This window comes from Panthera pardus, unplaced genomic scaffold (assembly GCF_024362965.1).
Source record: "Panthera pardus isolate Hobbes unplaced genomic scaffold, ASM2436296v1 HiC_scaffold_17, whole genome shotgun sequence".
NCBI lineage: Eukaryota > Metazoa > Chordata > Mammalia > Carnivora > Felidae > Panthera > Panthera pardus.
The window spans coordinates 131,527,330-131,544,998 of NW_026526732.1; the positions used below are offsets into that span (position 1 = coordinate 131,527,330).

The 17,669-nt window shown below is 42.1% G+C and overlaps 2 protein-coding genes, 1 long non-coding RNA gene and 1 other non-coding gene across 9 annotated transcripts in view; all 4 read right to left on the bottom strand.

Moving 5' to 3' along the window:
* Positions 1 to 6,590, bottom strand: part of BPHL (biphenyl hydrolase like) — a 38,512-nt gene extending 31,922 nt beyond the window's left edge. Inside the window, exon 1 of one of the 2 annotated variants that reach the window (XM_019419886.2) lies at positions 6,448 to 6,590. In XM_019419886.2, coding sequence (XP_019275431.1) covers positions 6,448 to 6,554 — 107 coding nt within the window. In that variant the 5' untranslated portion in view covers positions 6,555 to 6,590. Of the gene's footprint in view, positions 1 to 6,117; positions 6,285 to 6,447 lie in introns of those variants that run through there. The other variant, XM_053904942.1, reaches the window with a different exon arrangement.
* Positions 1,565 to 6,111, bottom strand: LOC128777728 (uncharacterized). The gene is made up of 2 exons (XR_008423065.1): positions 3,149 to 6,111; positions 1,565 to 1,946 (listed from the first exon to the last, which is right to left on the bottom strand). It is a non-coding gene; the product is annotated as an uncharacterized LOC128777728 (long non-coding RNA).
* On the bottom strand, positions 2,473 to 2,579 carry LOC128777853 (U6 spliceosomal RNA). The gene has a single exon (XR_008423171.1). It is a non-coding gene; the product is annotated as a U6 spliceosomal RNA (small nuclear RNA).
* Positions 6,591 to 10,042: 3,452 nt separating the features above from the next.
* The window catches only part of RIPK1 (receptor interacting serine/threonine kinase 1), a 41,212-nt gene continuing 33,585 nt past the window's right edge, over positions 10,043 to 17,669 (bottom strand). For all 5 annotated transcript variants that reach the window (XM_019419887.2, XM_019419890.2, XM_019419888.2 and 2 more), the window contains 4 exons: positions 16,671 to 16,761; positions 15,243 to 15,809; positions 13,684 to 13,836; positions 10,043 to 12,087 (listed from right to left, as the gene is read on the bottom strand). In XM_019419887.2, coding sequence (XP_019275432.1) covers positions 11,801 to 12,087; positions 13,684 to 13,836; positions 15,243 to 15,809; positions 16,671 to 16,761 — 1,098 coding nt within the window. In that variant the 3' untranslated portion in view covers positions 10,043 to 11,800. The remainder of the gene's footprint in view (positions 12,088 to 13,683; positions 13,837 to 15,242; positions 15,810 to 16,670; positions 16,762 to 17,669) is intronic.

Below are 17,669 nucleotides of genomic sequence, written 5' to 3' on the forward strand. Positions count from 1 at the left end.
CATAAGCTCATTACCTATAGGAAAATTATGAGGAGCAGTAACAAAGCCACTGAACAAGCGTGGTGTCATACTGACACTGCCATGTTACTTATCAATGTCCTATTCTTCTGAGTCATTCATTTGTACTGTTCAGATGGCTCTAGGATCCAGATAAAAGCAAATAACACTCTAGTAAGAATGATTCATTTACACAAACATTTATTGACACATCTGTTTTGCCCACAATCTAGTAGGAGAGAAGATAAAAGACACAAGAGATTTGCTCTGCAATCTGTCAGGGAGGCGTAGGTTATGACTGAGACAAGAAGCACGAGGAGCCCGGTTGGAACAAGTTATTAGTGTTTCCTATATTCACCACACAGGAATGATGCAGCTCCCTAATTAGAGGTGACTAGCATTTGCATGGCTCATGTTAGTGATAACATGTACCTTTATTACACCTCAGGCCCTAAAGATCTTTGAGGGTCTCCCTTCCTTGGTGGTATTCAAGAATGCTTGTAAGAATCATCTTGTGCCATGAGGAGGTTATGCACAATATCTTTCTCAATGTCCAAGTTTTCATGGCTGGGTGTGCTCTCACTAGGTGCATCTGTTCAGGGGCCCCCACAAGGGCACTGCCTTCCAGGGGCTTCCTTTCCTTCAGCTTTCATGATCATTCTGAAGTCTCTTCTGCAAAAAACCTCTAAATTCCCTTTGCATTTTGCTATACCTGTGTTTGGATTCCCTGTTCCAAACTTTTCCTCTCAATTAACCCCATCCCATCTTTTGGTTGCCTAAGATGAATGTAAAAACCATGTAGTCTAGATTTGGCATAATGGAACTCAATGTCAGGGAAGGGTTTACTAAGGCAGAAGATGGTTTTAGAAGGGAGACAGGGGCATCTGGGTGGCTCAGTTGGTTGAGCGTCTGACTTCGGCTCAGGTCATGATCTCGCTGTTCATGGGTTCAAGCCCCGCGTCGGGCTCTGTGCTGACAGCTCAGAGCCTGCAGCCTGTTTCAGATTCTGTCTCTCCTCTCTCTCTGCCTCTCCCCTGCTCATGCTCTGTCTCTCTCTCAAAAATAAACAAACATTAAAAAAAAATTAAAAAAAAAAAGAAGGGAGACAGAGACCATTATCAGGGTTGAATAGAGGTATCTGAAGAGGAGTGAAAAAGTAGCATTTGAATTAACTTCCAAGAGGAGTAAAATTTTGAAAAAAAGAATGTGGTGGGGAGGGTGCTCCTAGAAGAAGAAATAGCATGATCAAAGGCCCGGAAGCAAGGGACATATGTCAGGGGAAAGGCAGTGTTCAGTCTGGCAGGGGTACGGGGGCAAAGAGTGAGCAAAGGTTGGGGCCAAATGCCAAGGGGGCTTGAAGCTAGGCTGAGGGGAAAGAAAATGCCCCTAGTGCCTTGTCATCAACATCCTGTATGTCACCACACCAGAGGTACATGCCACTATCACATCAGCCCACCCACTGGAGTTAATGGAGGCTGCCAAAAACCTTTTATCAATCTCCAGGTGGAGGAAACAGGGCAGAGAACTGTTTATGAATGAAAGTAAATCAAAGCAAATCAATTACAAATACAAGAAAAAGCATTTTATTAAAAAACAGAATTATTGAATGATTTATTTTCACATAAATATAAGACCAATGAAATGAGTAAAGCATTTTTTCTCCAGCTTATCAAGGGGCTCTTGGACAGTAATTCAGGCCTCACGTTATGTGTGTTAAAAGAAAAATCAGGCTGCAGAGACCAGGCCTTTGATGGCCCTGAAATGTGCTTATTACTTGAGCCACAATCAAACTCTCACATAGGAAAAAGGATACAGAACTTCAGAAAATTTATAAAGACCAAAAATGAATCTTTCAGGTGTCAATCCATCTTTACCACCACTTTCTCCCTAATAATCACGTTGCTTCTCTAACCCAGGTGTTCTTAAGCAGGTGTGCTCATTGGAATCACCTGTGGAGAGTTAAAACCATTAACTGTCTAGTGGGTGTCTTGGGTGGCTCAGTCGGCTGAACCTCTGACTTAGGCTCAGGTCATGGTCTCACAGTTCAGGAATTCAGGCTCGCTGCTGTCAATGCAGAGCCCACTCTGGATCCTCTCTGCCCCTCGCCTGCTTGCACTCTCTCAAAAAAATAAATAAAACATTTAAAATATATATATATAAACTGCCTAGGACAATCCTGGGAGAGACTATCACTCAATGACTGGGGCAGAACCCTGACAGGTGCTTCCTTTTTCTATTATTTTTTTATTTATTTTTTTTTAATGTTTATTTATTTTTGAGACAGAGAGAGACAGAGCATGAACGGGGGAAGGTCAGAGAGAGAGGGAGACACAGAATCCAAAGCAGGCTCCAGGCTCTGAGCTGTCAGCACAGAGCCCGACGCGGGGCTCGAACTCACGGACCGTGAGATCATGACCTGAGCCGACATCGGACGCTTAACCGACTGAGCCACCCAGGCGCCCCTCTATTATTTTTTTAAATATGAGAGGTTTCACAAATTTGCGTGTCATCATTGCACAGGGTCCATGCTAATCTTCTGTGTATCAGTCCAATTTTAGTATGTGTGCTGCTGCAGTGAGCACACTGACATGTGCTGTCAGTAACACTAAAACTCTACTGTACTATTTATTCATTCATTCATGTACTTCCTAAACTCCTATTGCTCTGGGCCCTCCATGTAGTTTAGAGGCTGGCAGGAAAGACAGATAATTAAATCTGCAACTAGCAGGTACTATGCAGTTTGCCTAGTATTATGACAGAGAAGTTGGGGGATACAGGAGATTCTGAGGGTGCAGACATCAGACACTAAGTTCCCCACACCTTAACCAACATCTACACAGCTGCTAATCAGCCCCTTTTTATGAGAATATTTCCAACTTCCCACTACATCAGTGAGGGTCAAACTTAGATTTGCATCATCTGGCAAATTTAAATCTCCAGATGCCCAGACTGTACTAAATCAAAATCTCTGTGGTGGGATACAAGCATCTGTGTTTTTTTTTAATTTCCCAAGAGATTCCAATAAGCAACCAAGGTTGAGAACAACTATACTGAGTTAATTTCTTGTAGAAGGAAAAAAAAAAATCCTATCTCCCTATTGAAAACAGCCTATATAGGAAGGCACGCTCACCTAGAATAGCCTATATCTTACCTCATATTTGTCCTTGACTCTCTTTTTCTGGGTGGCTGGATAGGCAATTTTGTGAAAGGGTTAGAAGGAGGTCAGGAGCAATACAACACAATATCTTCTGGACTGAGGGGGCTTGAGCTGCTCCCTTCAAAGAAGGAAAGTTTACTGTGGTGGAAAGCAAGAATTTAACAGCTTGCGGAAAATAAACTAAAACTCACATTTAGTTTCATTATTAAGCTAAATAATGAACTCTACTAAGAGCTTACATTATATTTACCCTAATTTTACCTTTGAGGAACCTGAAGATTGGAGTGTTTAGGCAACTTGCCCCAGTCACATTACTAGTTATTTATACCTGAGTGTATGACATCAGAGCCTTTGGCATTTTGCCCTTTGCTTAGAAACAAAAATGGGGTAGGGAGACATGGGTGGCTCAATCGGCTAAACATCTGACTTCAGCTCAAGTCATGATCTCACAGTTTGTGAGTCTGAGCCCCACATCAGGCTCTGTGCTGACAGCTTGGAGCCTGGAGCTTACTTCGGATTCTGTGTCTCCCTCTCTCTCTGCCCCCGCCTTCCGTCTCTCAAAAAAATAAATAAATGTTATAAAAATTTAAAAAAAAAAAAAAGAAAAATGGGGTCAATTAATAAAACACATCCTCACTTTGAAAGTCCTACACGTTCTCTGTATCTCTTATGTTCGGCTATTTCTGTTGTATATTTTTTCCAAAGTAACTATTAACTCTAATAATTAGCTACCCCCTAGGGCTTGGAATTAAATGAATTTTGAGGACTTATTTTGCATCTTTTACACACTGCATTATTAGATATTCTTATCTGTATCATTATTAATTGTAGCAACTAATTAGTGAATTATTATTATATCCCAGGACTTTTACATTTATTGTCTCAAATCCTCAGAAGTGCAAGGCACTTGGCTCAGAGAGGTTAAGTAACTTGCTTACATTTGTGCAGCTAGGAAGTAGCAATGCAGCCTTGTAAACACCAGAGGCCTTGTTTTTTCTGTAACCTGGAAGCTGAACAAAGTCCCCAACAGGGCTCTAGCCCTGGGGCCACTCACCCGGACTGCCAGACAGAAGGAACAAGGCAGTGCCAGGGAAAGGAGGGTCTTTGATTCTCAGGCAGATCATCCCAAGGTTGAACTCAGAAAACAGTTTTCTTCCGACAGGTTATTAGGTTCTATAAATTACTAATACTGTAACTGTACGTAACATACAACTGCAGGTAGAAAAGCCTTCTTACCCAGTCCTGGAACAAACCACTTTACAGACTACAAAATAAAAAAGAGAGTTCCAAACAACAGACTTACAAAAACAAGCTTTTGGAACACAACTCAAGTGTAGGTTGGGCACCGGCTGTTCTGAGGCAAAGGTTTTAAAAGCAGAGCTTTCACCTGCTTACATTGGGCTGCAGCCTCATTTCAGGATTAACGAATACCACTGCTGGTTTTCTCTGATTACATGTAATATCAACTTGCAAGTGTATTTATGAAATGGCAGTTTGAAATCCAGAGAAACCGGTTTTTCAGAGATGTTTTAGGAAGAACGATTAACATTAAATGGATGGGGCCTTCCTGCAACCATGAAATAACCTATCTTAACTTGGGTACTGGCACATAGTAACCTTATTTCAATCTCTTTCTGCAAATTGGAAACTGGATAAATTTCCATTTTTCCATGTAGATTTATACAGCTGTGAACATTGACATATTTTTCCATCTGTATTAAAATAGTCCCAAAAGTCTTCTAAAAGTTCTAAAATATTTAAAAAGAATTTAAATAAATCAAATATGAAATTCAAGAACTAGTTAATCACAACATAAAAATTTAAAGCTGGTCAGATTTTTCCCTTCTCCTTCCAAATCAAACTTTCAAATGAGAAGTTTCCACATTAGATCAACTCAAATTCTAAATTTTTTTTTAACGTTTATTCATTTTTGAGAGACAGGGTGCAAGCAGGGGTGGGGCAGAGACAGATGGAGACACAGAATCCAAAGCAGGCTCCAGGCTCTGAGCTGTCAGCACAGAGCCCAATGTGGGGCTCGAACTCACAAACCGTGAGATCATAACCTGAGCCTAAGTCAGTTGCTTAACCGTCTGAACCACCCAGGCGCCCCAGATCAACTCAAATTCTGAATGCCAGGTACCCATCTAGCATTTGACTTTTCCTATAAATGGAACTGATCCATCAGCAGTTAATTGCATACATATCCTGTGTACATTTGTGTACAGGTAGAGAGAATAAAGTAAAGCAAGTTTCATGCTGCTCTAACTACATTTTCTTCTTAGTATCTCTTGGGGCCAAGGGCACCCATTTTTAAGACAGTAGGTCAGACATTTAAAAAAGGGGGAGGGCGCCTGGATAGCTCAGTTCGTTAAGCCTGGGGCTCTTGGTTTTGGCTCAGGTCATGATCTCATGGTTGTGGGGTCCAGCCCCAAGTGGGGCTCTGCACTGAGCGTGGAGCCTGCTTGGGATTCCCTCTCTCCCTTAAAATAAATAAATAAAATAAATAAATAAACATTTTTTTAAAAGACGGTAGGTCAGAGCTTAATCTAGCTGTTTTTGTTGTTTTATCTCGAAATATGCATGAGGGATAGGGAGGGTCAGAAAAGAAAAAGGCAGATTCTTGGCTTTCTCCACCTACACCATAAGCTCTGAGAGTCAGGCCAAGGATTGTGAATTTTCCCAGGTTCCCAAGGTGGTTTTTTTGCACATTACAGTTCAAAATAAGGGGGAAAAAAGAAAAAGAAAAAAGAAGGAGAACAAGAAGGTGATAACGATGACTCAGGGGCTTGGGCCTGACTACAACAGCTCATAGCTTAAGGAGATTCTCAGGCTGGTTTTTGATATAAGAAGCAGGAGACACTGGAGCCCTGAGGGTGTGAAGACACAGGGCAGAGCAGCCAAGAATGAAGGGTTTGAGAGTCTCGGTCATGAGTGTGTCTGTGACTATGGGCAAATTACGTTACCTCCCTGGGTCTCTCGTCCACACAACAAGGGGCTTGGACTCCATCACCCAAGTCCTTTAGGGCTCTCGAGTCACAGAACTGAAGCTGACGCACGGCTGCAGTGCCAAGGCCAGGAGCAGCATAAGTGGTTACTTCCACCGCCTCCCGCGCACCCACGTGGGACAGGCTCGGGTCTTGGAGCAAAGGGCGAGAGGGCAGCGAGGCTGCGCCCACGGCAGCAGCCCGCACCGCCCTGCCCGCCCGCCTCCTGGCTGGCGCGTTGCCCTCCCACTGCCCCCCAGCACGCAACCCTGGCCGCAGGGGCCCCCGGAGGGAAGAGGGCATCATTACCCGAATGCGGCTGCAGGCCCAGCATACGGGACGTGGTTCCCTGGCTTCAGCACCGACAGGAGTAGCCGCACCTGCCGCACTGCGCGGCCGCCCAGCACTTCAGCCATGGTCACAGGCTCCGCTGAGCCCCGGAGCGCGCATGCGCCGGCTCCACCGACCGCCCCGCGTCCGCCCCGCGTCCACCCCGCGCCCCCCCCCCCGCCCCGCACACCCCACCGCCAGCACCGTCTGAGAACAAGACTGCGCCCCGCCCCACTACGTCCCGCTAAGCCCCGTCGCCAGGAAACATCCAAGAGCCTAGGTCTAGCGGCCGCCCTCAACACCCTCCGCCTTGCCCCGACAGAACCCCGCTGCTCCTGAACTTCCGGCCACAGCCTGTCGCCCGCTTCGGCTTGTCACGCCGGGATGCTAGGACCCGCTAAGAGCCCGCCGGGCTCTTTGTGACCCTTGTCAGAAACGGGGCTCGAAGTCCCAGTGGTACCGCAACACAGATCGTCTGCTGCCAGCTCTGGCTCACGAGGGGTACGTCCCAGTCGGCTTTGCCCTCCCACCGCCGCGGTGACCAGTCCCTCCAGAGAGGCGAGGCTGCACCCCTCCCCCATCCCGCCCTTCTCAGGGAGTGGGTGGTGAGGAGGGACCTGTGGACGGACCTGTGGACGGACCTGTGGACGGAGAAGGAGGCTTCAAGACTGGCTGCCGTCGGTGGAGTGAAATGCCTTTGCTTCTAGGAATGATGGCATTATTTTTTTTTTTCCTTCATATTACCTCATACTCATTGTTTGGTATGGCTATTGTAAAAAAAAAAAAAATAGTGTTGGTGAGTATGTGGAGAAATTGGAACCCTGTGTGCTGCTGGTGGGAATACAAAATAGTGCAGTGGTGGTGGAAAATAGCGTGGCGGGTGCTCAAAAAAATTAAAGGTACAATTATATGATCTAGCAATTCCACCTGTGGGTATATACCCCCAAAGAATTGATAAGTGTCTCAAAGCTATTTATGGTCATAGCATTATTCACAATAGCCAAAGTGGAAAATTGGAAAGCAACCCATATGTCAATGGAGGGATGAAGGTTTATTATACCTGTGTATACATGTAATGGAATGTTGTTCTTTAAAGAAGATGGAGGGACGCCTGGGTGGCTCAGTTGGGTAAGCCACCAACTGTGGCTCAGGTCCCGATCTCAGGGTTTGTGAGTTCCAGCCCCACATGGGCTCTGTGCTGTTACGTCAGAACCTGGAGCCTGCTTCAGATTCTGTCTCCTTCCCTCTCTGCCCTCCCCTCCCCCTTTCAAAAATAAACGTTCAAAGATTAAAAAAAAAAAAAGATGAAAATTCTGACACATGCCATAATATGAACTTTGAGACCATTATGTAACATGTTACAGCCATGGGGGTTCTGATACCTGCAGTATCCTCACTGGCCCATTTGAGTTTCTTGGGCAAAAATTTTCTCTCAACATAAATCTACTACATCAATTTCCTGCATAGAAGGAACGAGAAATACAGTTCAGCTGTTATCATCTGACTTTCAGAAATCTTTGGTGGGTCAACGTTTCCTTATTTTTTCCTGAGAGGTTGACTGGGATTTATCAGAGATCATGAGAGTTAAAAATAGTTGTCTGTACAATTTTTAATACGTTATCCCACTGATAAATCAGCAAAAATGGTAGCACTGTGAAAAATGGTAGATTTAAGTTATTGGTTACAATTTGTTTTTAAGTGTACACTTGAGAACTAGTCCTTTATGTATAACACTATTGTGCAGTTTTGATTAAAGAGTAACTTTGTGCCAGGCACCTTATGATGCATTATTTTAATCCTCACATCAACCTTATTGGCCTATTTATAAAATGAGGAAACTGAGATTAAGAGAGGTTAGAAAGCAGGCCCTGAGTACATAGCTACAGTACAGAGGAGAATTTAAGCCTGCTTGGTTTCAGAACCTGTATTTGGATTGTTATGTGTTGTGGAATTCACTGTAACAGCATTAGGCCTTCAATGATTTCTTTGTAACCAGATGCTTCTTTGGGGGTGCCTGGCTAGCTCAGTGGGTAGAGCCTGAGACTCTTGGTCTCTTGATCTAGGAGTCAGGAGTTCAAGACCCAGGTTGGATTACTTTAAAAATAATAATACAAAAAGTAAAAATAAAATATAAAAACACTTTCAGATGCTTCTAAGATCTTGAACATATAAACACCTAGTGTTTTGTTTTGTTTTGTTTCACTTCGGTCCTTTTCAGTGAAATTGCACTTTAACCCTAGCTGATTCCAATGGGCAAAACCATCAGTATTTCACTTCTTACTCCTCATTTTGTTCTGTTTTGTTTAGTTTTGTTTCACTTTAGTCCTTTTTAGTGAAACTGCACATTAACCCTGGCTGATTGCAATGGGCAAAAACCATCAATATTTCACTTCTTACTCCTAAAAAATTAAAACCCAATGGGCTAAATAAAGTAAATTTAAAAATTAAACCATGATTTTGTATTAAATTCAGTTTTGGCGGTTAGTAGATATTTTTTATCCTACAACAGATGTGACAAAAAGAATTGATCTCATTGACATGGTTACCCTTGTATCGAGAGAAATTAGAATTAATATCATCTACTTTTGCACATTGTGGCAAGGAAATTTTTACCATTCATAAAGTCAGCTTGAGCTTGTTTTCCACTGTAGTGTCACAGCCCACTTTTTTTTTTCATGTTTATTCATTTTTGAAAGAGAGAGAGAGAGAGCGAGCATAAACAGGGGAGGGGCAGAGAGTGAGACACAGAATCCGAAGCAGGCTCCAGGCTCTGAGCTGTCAGCACAGAGTGCAACGCAGGGCTGGAACTGGCAGACCGTGAGATCATGACCTGAGTCAAAGTTGGATGCTCAACCGACTGAGCCACCCAGGTGCCCTGTCACAGCCCACTTCTGATGGAAAACACTTTTATCTGAAATTGGCTAAGCCATTTATCTTAGTAAACACCTAGTTTTATTTATATTATTATAAAAAAAGACTTTTAGAAGTAGTGCACATTAAAATGTACATCAAAATATTATTTAAACCATTTTCTGAGAAAGAAAGAACTATTCCTGAAGACCTAATTTCATTTTATGGAGCCAAAACAAATACTGAAACCACAGCAACAAGTGGAAAATATACTGATATCACAAAGCTGTGAGAGCTGGAGGTGTTATTTACCAGTAGTAACCTTAGGGTATGGATATCTTTTTTGGAACAAAGGTATGGATGGGCTTCTCTCTCATCTTGTAGTCTGTGTCATCTCACTTAAGTGATTTTCTACCCAATTGATTTTCTTGTATTGAAACTCCTTAGATACAAATTTGGCTCTTTTCAGCCCAGTTCTGACAGAGTGGGGGCTGGAGGAAGGACTTCTGAATCATGTTTGAAGGACAGCAATGCTGCAGGCTCTCAAGGCAGCAAGTTTTCATCCTGAGAGACAAATAGCGCTGTCCAGAAGCTTCCCCTTTATACCATCACTTCCTCTTGCCTGCTAATAGCAGGAGGGTGAAAAGGAGAGTTCATACAGGAAATGTCAACCTACGTGGAGAAGCCCAAACAGTTTCGTTTACAAACACATCATTTCAATTACTTATATTTGAGGTACAAAATTTTATTTTTAGAAGGCCATTAAAAATACATTCCATTTTTGCCTCTTAAAACATTGATCATTCAATCTCTTGGGAATTTAGAGAATTTAAATACTGTTAGAGGACAGAGGTACAAGGGATACATTTAGAAAAGCAATGATCCACCCCACCCCCACCCCCACCCCAGCAAAGCCTGGGACTCTTTCCCCATTCAATTTTCCTTTTGGTCTATGTGATCGAATGCTATGTGGCAACTAATAGTGAGCCTGGATACCTGTGGATAAGGGGCTGAGGTTCATTACTTTATGGCACTGCTCTTCTCAACCGGGGGCGGTTTTGCACTTCCAGGGAACATGTATGTGGCAGTGTCTTATCACAACTGAAGATAGAGTAGGGGAGAACAGCACTATTGGCTTCTAGCAGGTAGAGGGCACTTTCAAACATCCAAATCCTCCAATGCACAGGGCAGCCCCCACAAGAAAGAATTACCTGGCCCAAGATCCCAATAGTGCAGAAGTTGAGAAATCCTGTTTTACAGTCCCACCTCAGGGGTGTGTGTGTGTATGTATATCATTTAGGGCCAGAGGGGATTTAGAACCAGAACCACAATACTGTTATCAATCACCAGTTCCTAGAATCTGTTCTGACAGCCGGAGTCACCACGCTGCATCCTTCTCTCCCTCCTGGAAGGGCTAAGCACAATGACATACCCTCTCTGTTTATCAAAGTGCAGACAGTGATACTGGATGGCCTGGTTGGCTTCAGTCTTCTGGTCTTCTGGTTCCTTCACTCATTCCTGAGTTTCAGGAGGACTTTGAATGAAGCTAGCTAAAGGCACGGTGACCAAGCTTTGAAGCAGTCCTTTTTTGACATCACAGTTCACACACACAAAAGAAATTTCTACAGAATCCTGGGGTAAACTGAGGAAGCTGCTCAACAGTGATCAGCCCCAAAGCTCCAGTCAGAGCATACATGCTCCCTCTTCAGGGCAGAGGTTGGGAAAATACCTAAGGTATCAGAATGCTAGGAAAGAACTTAAAAACTTAGTCAAGAATTTTTGTAGTTAACCACAATTAGTAGCAATTCCTTGCAACAACTGGAAAATTCTGATATTTTTGTTCTCTATTTTTTTTTCTCCTTACTCCTTAAAATCCATTCAGCTAATTTATGGAGTGGTGATTGCATGTAATTTTTAAAGCCTGTAGTGACTGATACAACATTTGATACTGAAGTTAACAGACCTTATAGCTTTGGAATGAACTGTAGTTTTAATAAAAAAAAAAAAAAACTATTTGAAGAGAACTCGCAATTTCACTGTACTCTGGTTATAATTGGAGCCTACATGGAGAAGAAAGCATAAGGTAAGAAAGTTGACTTAGTTTACATTTCTCTGAATTTGTTTTTCCTTCTCAAACAAAACTCCAGGAAATGAAATGAATAGCATCACTGAAGGTTATGGAATATACTGAAAGAAAATTATCTTCCTTAAATACCTCTCCTCTCCCTTTCAAAACCCAATTAGGCTTTTTTTTTGCAGGGGGGGGGGGGTTGGTGCTTGACCATTAATAGGTCTTCCTGGTTAGTGGGATGTTTGCTGTAGATTTCTTTCCCATGCTCCAGCTATGGGATGCAGGAGAATTTTATGCAGACATAGAACCTCTATCAGGAAGGAAAGAATTCTGAACATTCTGAGGCAGCACATTTTCAGTGTGTTACTCACTAAGTGAGATTACCTTATGCTGCCAAAGCCTTTTCTGGAATTAGCTCTGGCTGATGTGTATCAAATAATTCAGAAGGTCTATTCTTGAACACTGGTAGAGTGCATAGGCCAGCTTTCCTACTGTGGCTCCCTTACTGCCTTCTCTCATCAGCCACTTTTGGAGCATCTGGTAAACCTTTTCTTTTAGTCCATCTCGCTCATAGTCATGGTCAATTTCATCAATCTGAGATTCAGTGAAGCCCAGCTTACGTGCACAGTTTTTCCATTGCCTTCCCAGATTTTCCCTGACTGGGTCCAGATGTTTATCAGTCAGACTAGTGATATTATCTGCCAAACAGAAAAGAGAAGAAGACATAAAGCTTTAACCCATTTGGAACATTCTAGCTTCAAAAACCTGTAGAAAGAGTCCCAGGAGACAGTAAAAAAAAAAAGATAACTTCTAAATTATATAGTTATTGACTCATTGGGTGATGCTTTCCATGTCTGGAAGCCTATCTGGAGTGTTGATATGAATACAATAGAGAACCCCTTCCTCATAGCACATGCAACACTGAGCCACAGCTGATGGCTTTGGGAATGAAACCCCTGCTTGGCTACTAGGCTATAATATACAACTTTAGCCAGCGGCCATATTAATATCAGACCTTCCTGATGTAACGAGGGAAAACACCACTTTTGTTCCTTTTGGCATTTTCCACTTACATTTGGCCAGAATTAAGGTCATTCAACTCCTAATCCCCTGCACCCAACAGTTAACTTTTCTCTTATTAAGGACACAGACCATCAAGTGTGAATTCGTTCAATTACAGTGACTTCCCTGGTCTTTTAAGGAATGAGGGATCTACTTTTCAAGGTCTATTTTGGGACTCATTTCTCCTCTACCCTAAGTCTGTCTTCTCTTCTACAGCCACAACCTCTCTTTCTACTCATTCTTTCCCCTTGTCCTTCATAAAAATAACAAAAGGAGGCTAAAATATAAAATAACCACCACACACATTTTCCTTGATCCACACCCTACCTCAAAAAGCTGAACATAAGGGAAAAGACATCTCATTTTTTTACCCCTCAACTCCCGTTCTTTCCTCAGCTTCCCACAATGCAGCTTCTGTCATCATCCCTGGACATCAGCAGTCCAAAACCTCCCAAGATATTTGTCAAATTTTGTCAATACCTCTCTGGGAGAGGGATCCTGGGTTTCATCAGATTCTCAAAGGTACCTCTGTCAGCCCAAAAGTTAGGAACCTCCTATTATTAGAGCACAGCCATACCTGTTCGTGTACATATTATCTGTGGCTGCTATTGTACTACAGTGTCACTTGAGTAGTTGCAAAAGAGACCTCAGGACCAGTGAAGCCTAAAATATTTACTATCTATCCCTTGATAGAAAAGTTTTGCCAATCCTAGAGTTAATCATTAAGCTAGGTTCTTAAATCCCATTGTTTTAGCCTTGTGACTCCTTTTCCCAGGTTGTGTTTTGGGATTAATATTATGAGCCTGCATAGTGGAAAGCTGTAAGAGAAAGCCCTATTATTTTTATTACAGAGGTGCTATTGAAGGCATAGTCTTCTTTCTTTTACAGAATCCCTCTTGATGAAGACCTGAAGGAGCTATCTCCTAGGTCTGAGTAGTAATATTGATGATGATGTATTTAACACTTGACCTAGCTATGTGCCAGGCAGTGTTCTAAGCTATTTATCCATATTGACTCATTTAATTTTCATAACAAATCCATGAGTTAGATATTGTAATCATCCCCATATTAAATATAAATAAATCACAAAGGAATTATATGGAAATTACAGAGAAAACACGGGGCAATTTTCAGAGAGAATAATCAGAGAAATTTCCGGATTCCATTAGATCCTTCTAAACAAGGAAGAAAGTTCAAGGTTGCTAGGCAATGGATCCTTAAGGGCATCTTACCAAAGATATCTTGGTACTTAGAAGCTGGCTCTTCTTTCAAGTTCACGTGTGTGCTTTCCAGTAGTGCTGAATTCAATCCCCCAATCTCCATATAATTATGGTCTCCAACCTGAATGCCAGCGCTGTTGTATATGTTACATTTTATAGACTCATCTGAATAGAGAGAAATATACAGGTAAGTATATCTAGATTGAAAGCAAGAGAGGGTCACCTGCGTGGTTGGTTGGTTAAGTGTCCAACTTCAGCTCTGATTGTGATCTCACAGTTCATGAGTTCCAGCCCTGCATTGGGCTCTCTACAGTCAGAGCCCACTTCAGATCCTCTGCCCCACCCCTCTCTCTGCCCCTCCCCCACTCAGGCGCGCACGCTCTCTCTCTCTCCCTCTCTCAAAAATAAATAAACATTAAAAAAAAAAGCAAGCAAGAGAAATAGATACAATATGGTAAGAGGGCAGGGCTTTACTCCAGATGTATAAGTTATTTATCCTATGCCACTCTTTGAAATTTTCTTCTTTAAAATGTAGCTGAACCAACCTCACATCCATCAGGATGGCTACTGTTAACAAAAACAAAAAATAGAAAATAACAAGTGTTTGTAAGGATGTGGATGAACTGGAACCCTGGTGTACTGCTGGTGGGAATATAAAATGGTGCAGACACTGTGGTAAACAGTATGGAGGTTCTTCAAAAATTAAAAACAGAATTACTCTATGATCCAGCAATTTCACTTCTGGGAGTATACCCAAAGGAATCGAAAGCAGGGCCTCAAACATGTTTGCACACTCATGTTTATAGCAGCCACTCAAGTGTCTGTCAACAGATGAACAAATAAACAAAATGTGTTATATACAGACAATGGAATATTATTCAGCCTTAAAAAGGAAGGAAGTTCTGTCACAGGTTACAACATGCATGAACCTTTAGGACATTGTGCTAAGTGAAGTAAGGCAGTCACAAAAGGACAAATACTGTATGATTCCATTTATATGAAGTACCTAGAGTGGTTAAGTTCATAGAGAAAGAAAGTAGAATGGTGGGTGCCAGAGGCTGGGTGGGAGGGAATGGGGAGTTAGTGCCTGATGAGTACAGAGTTTCAGTGTGGGAAGATGAAAAGAGTTGTGGAGATAAATGGTGGTGATGGTAGCCCAACACTATGGTTTTCACCACAAATGGTTGTCTTTGGCCTATATAAGATAAGAAATAAAAATATCTAAGACTTCTTACCTTCAGAAAACAGCAAGCAAGAAAAAGAACACAAGCAGTGACCTTCACTTCCATCAGGGATTAGGATAATAGGACCACTGTGATGAACGTTAGAGCAGAAGATGCCTACCAGTTATCAGGACCTGTAACCCAACACCTGTGGGCAGGTGCAATGAATTCTACCCAGACTGAGGTCAAGTGGTCTGATGGAGACTATTCCATGGCTACAAACTGCATCTGGCAACTGAAGACTGCAAACAACTCACCCTTGTTACCTGGTAGTCTACAACAGAGCTAATGGCTGCTTTATTTTCAGAAATTTTAATTGTTTAGATTGTAACTGAAAAAACTGTTTACCTCTTGATGGCAAAGAGCTGAATGGGATGGTGGGTGTGTTTCCCAGTAGGTTGGTCTCAGGCACTGGAGTTTTATGCACACTTGGCATATGGCTTGGATTTGGTCCATACCAAACTCTTGGACTTGGTGTTCCCAGATCCAACGGTCTTGCTCCCAAACCATACAGATTGTACAATCCATTGTTCCAGTATAGTACTTGAGGTTGGCTGGTTAGCCCTGTTGGTTGGTGTACTGCATTACCATGACCGGTTGCACTGGAATAAGGAATGCCTTTTACTCCTGGGTTCTGAACATTCTCATAGGGTTTCTGCTGTGCAAACGGGTCATGGGAGACCCTTCGTCTCCTTTCCTCCTCTCTATTATAAGCCATATTCTGTCTGAGCGGCTTTGTCTGCCTGTCCATGCGGCTGCCATAAAGATGGTAGTTGGCTTCCTCCTGGAGTTTACTCCGCAAGCTGAGCTCATTCTCCTCCTGCTGGTACTCTACGGAGGGAGCAAACCAGGATTCCTCCACAGGGCCCATCCCAAGTCCTTGTGAACTGTGCAGAGAACTGGGCTGTTCTGGGGCTGAGAACAAAAGATCAACATTGGAAAGAGTTTCATAAAGCAGTAAGAAGTAAAATAAAACCTGAGCACCATCATAAATATGTACCTCAGAACATACTGAAAACTTTGAGAACAAATCAAAAAGCATTTACTTGATGGTCCTCTTCCTACAAGTTATATAGGTAATAAAATGAAGCCACTGCCTGGTGGTGAGAGAGCACTAGAGAAATTTTAACAAGCAACAGAAATATGAGTGTCACAGGAATGACCAAGGAAGAAAGGGACTTGTATTGCAACAGAGAAGGTGGGTGTCTCCTTGGTATGAGGCAGGGCTGGACAAAAGGAATAGTTAACAGCTTGGTGCTAAGCACTTTCCATGGATTCTTTTATTCTTTAAAAGCCCTGTAAGAATACGATCAATTATTATCATGATTTGATGGATGAAGTTTACAAGAGGTTAACTTGCCCCAGAATAGATAGCAATTAAGTGGTTTCAATATCCTATTGTCTGTTTTCCCTTTTGTTATAATGGAAAAAAGTACCCTCCTTGAATCTGAGACCAACCTCCCTGCTTGTTCTCTGAATCCATCATCCCTGACCTTCTCAAGGACTATGCTTCCACGTATGTCCTCTCTTTGTCCTGATGTCACTTTCTCCCTATCAGATATATGTTCAAGATGCTTTATGATTTTGGTGAACGCAAGGTTGCTTACTATTTCAAATACATGTATTTTCCCTCCCAAATATATTATAAATTCCCTTATGGCAGGGGTTAAATATTATAGCGTCTTCTGTTTCTTATACGGTCATGAATAGTTACTTTAGAAAATAGAATGAATGAATGAATGACTGAATAAAGTACTTTCAATCATAGTATGTTACCTGAATTTGACCTGCTTGGAGGTATTGCTATACAGTCAATCTGGAGAGAATGCATTCTCTTCACAAATGAATTTTGGTCTGGATACTCTTTCTATAATTAAGAGCATAAATGCACACTTTAGTAAACAGTAGAAAATAGTTCCAGAAAATTATTATAAGAAAAATGAGTCTTTTCAAAAGGTAGAAATTTCATATAGCTCTTACGAGGAATAAATATTTTTTAAAAATAATCTTTTTTCCCAAATAGCCATAAAATCTTAAAAAAAAAGAACAAATTTGGAAGGTTCACACTTCCTGATTTCAAAACTCACTACAAGACTACAGAAATCAAAACAATGTGGTATTCAAGACACCTGGGTGGCTCAGTCGGTTAAGCATCCAACTTCAGCTCAGGTCATGATCCCAACGTCCGTGGGTTCAAGCCCCGCATTGGGCTCTGTGCTAACAGCCAGAGCCTGGTACCTGCTTCAGATTGTGTCTCCTTCTCTCTCTCTGCCCCTCCCCTGCTCACGCTGTCTCTCTCTCAAAAATAAACATTAAAAAATTTTTTTAATAAAAAAAAAATGTGGTATTAGCCTAAGGATAAGCATAGACCAATGGAACATAACAGAGAGCCCAGAAATAAACCCTTGTATGAGCAATTGATTTTCACAAAGGGTGCTAAGACCATTCAATGGGGGAACACTGGATATTGACTCTCTTAATTTATCTTTATCTTAAAACCTCCTTATGCCTGCCTATTTTCTTTACTGTAGTCTTGCCTTCATGATTATAGTATGTTGCTGTTAGACTTATGCTAGCAGCTTATTTCCTGAGGGTGTGTATGTAGGGAAGGTCTTTGTTTCCCTTGGTTACTTGTTGGTAACAATCCTTGTCATAGCCCAGACACCAAATTCATTGCTTCAGGTTGAAGTGGATGCTGCTCCTTTGCTTAGCACAAGGTTATCAGGGGGAGGAGCCAACTTCTGAAACTGCAACAACCCGGTTCCCAAGTAAAGA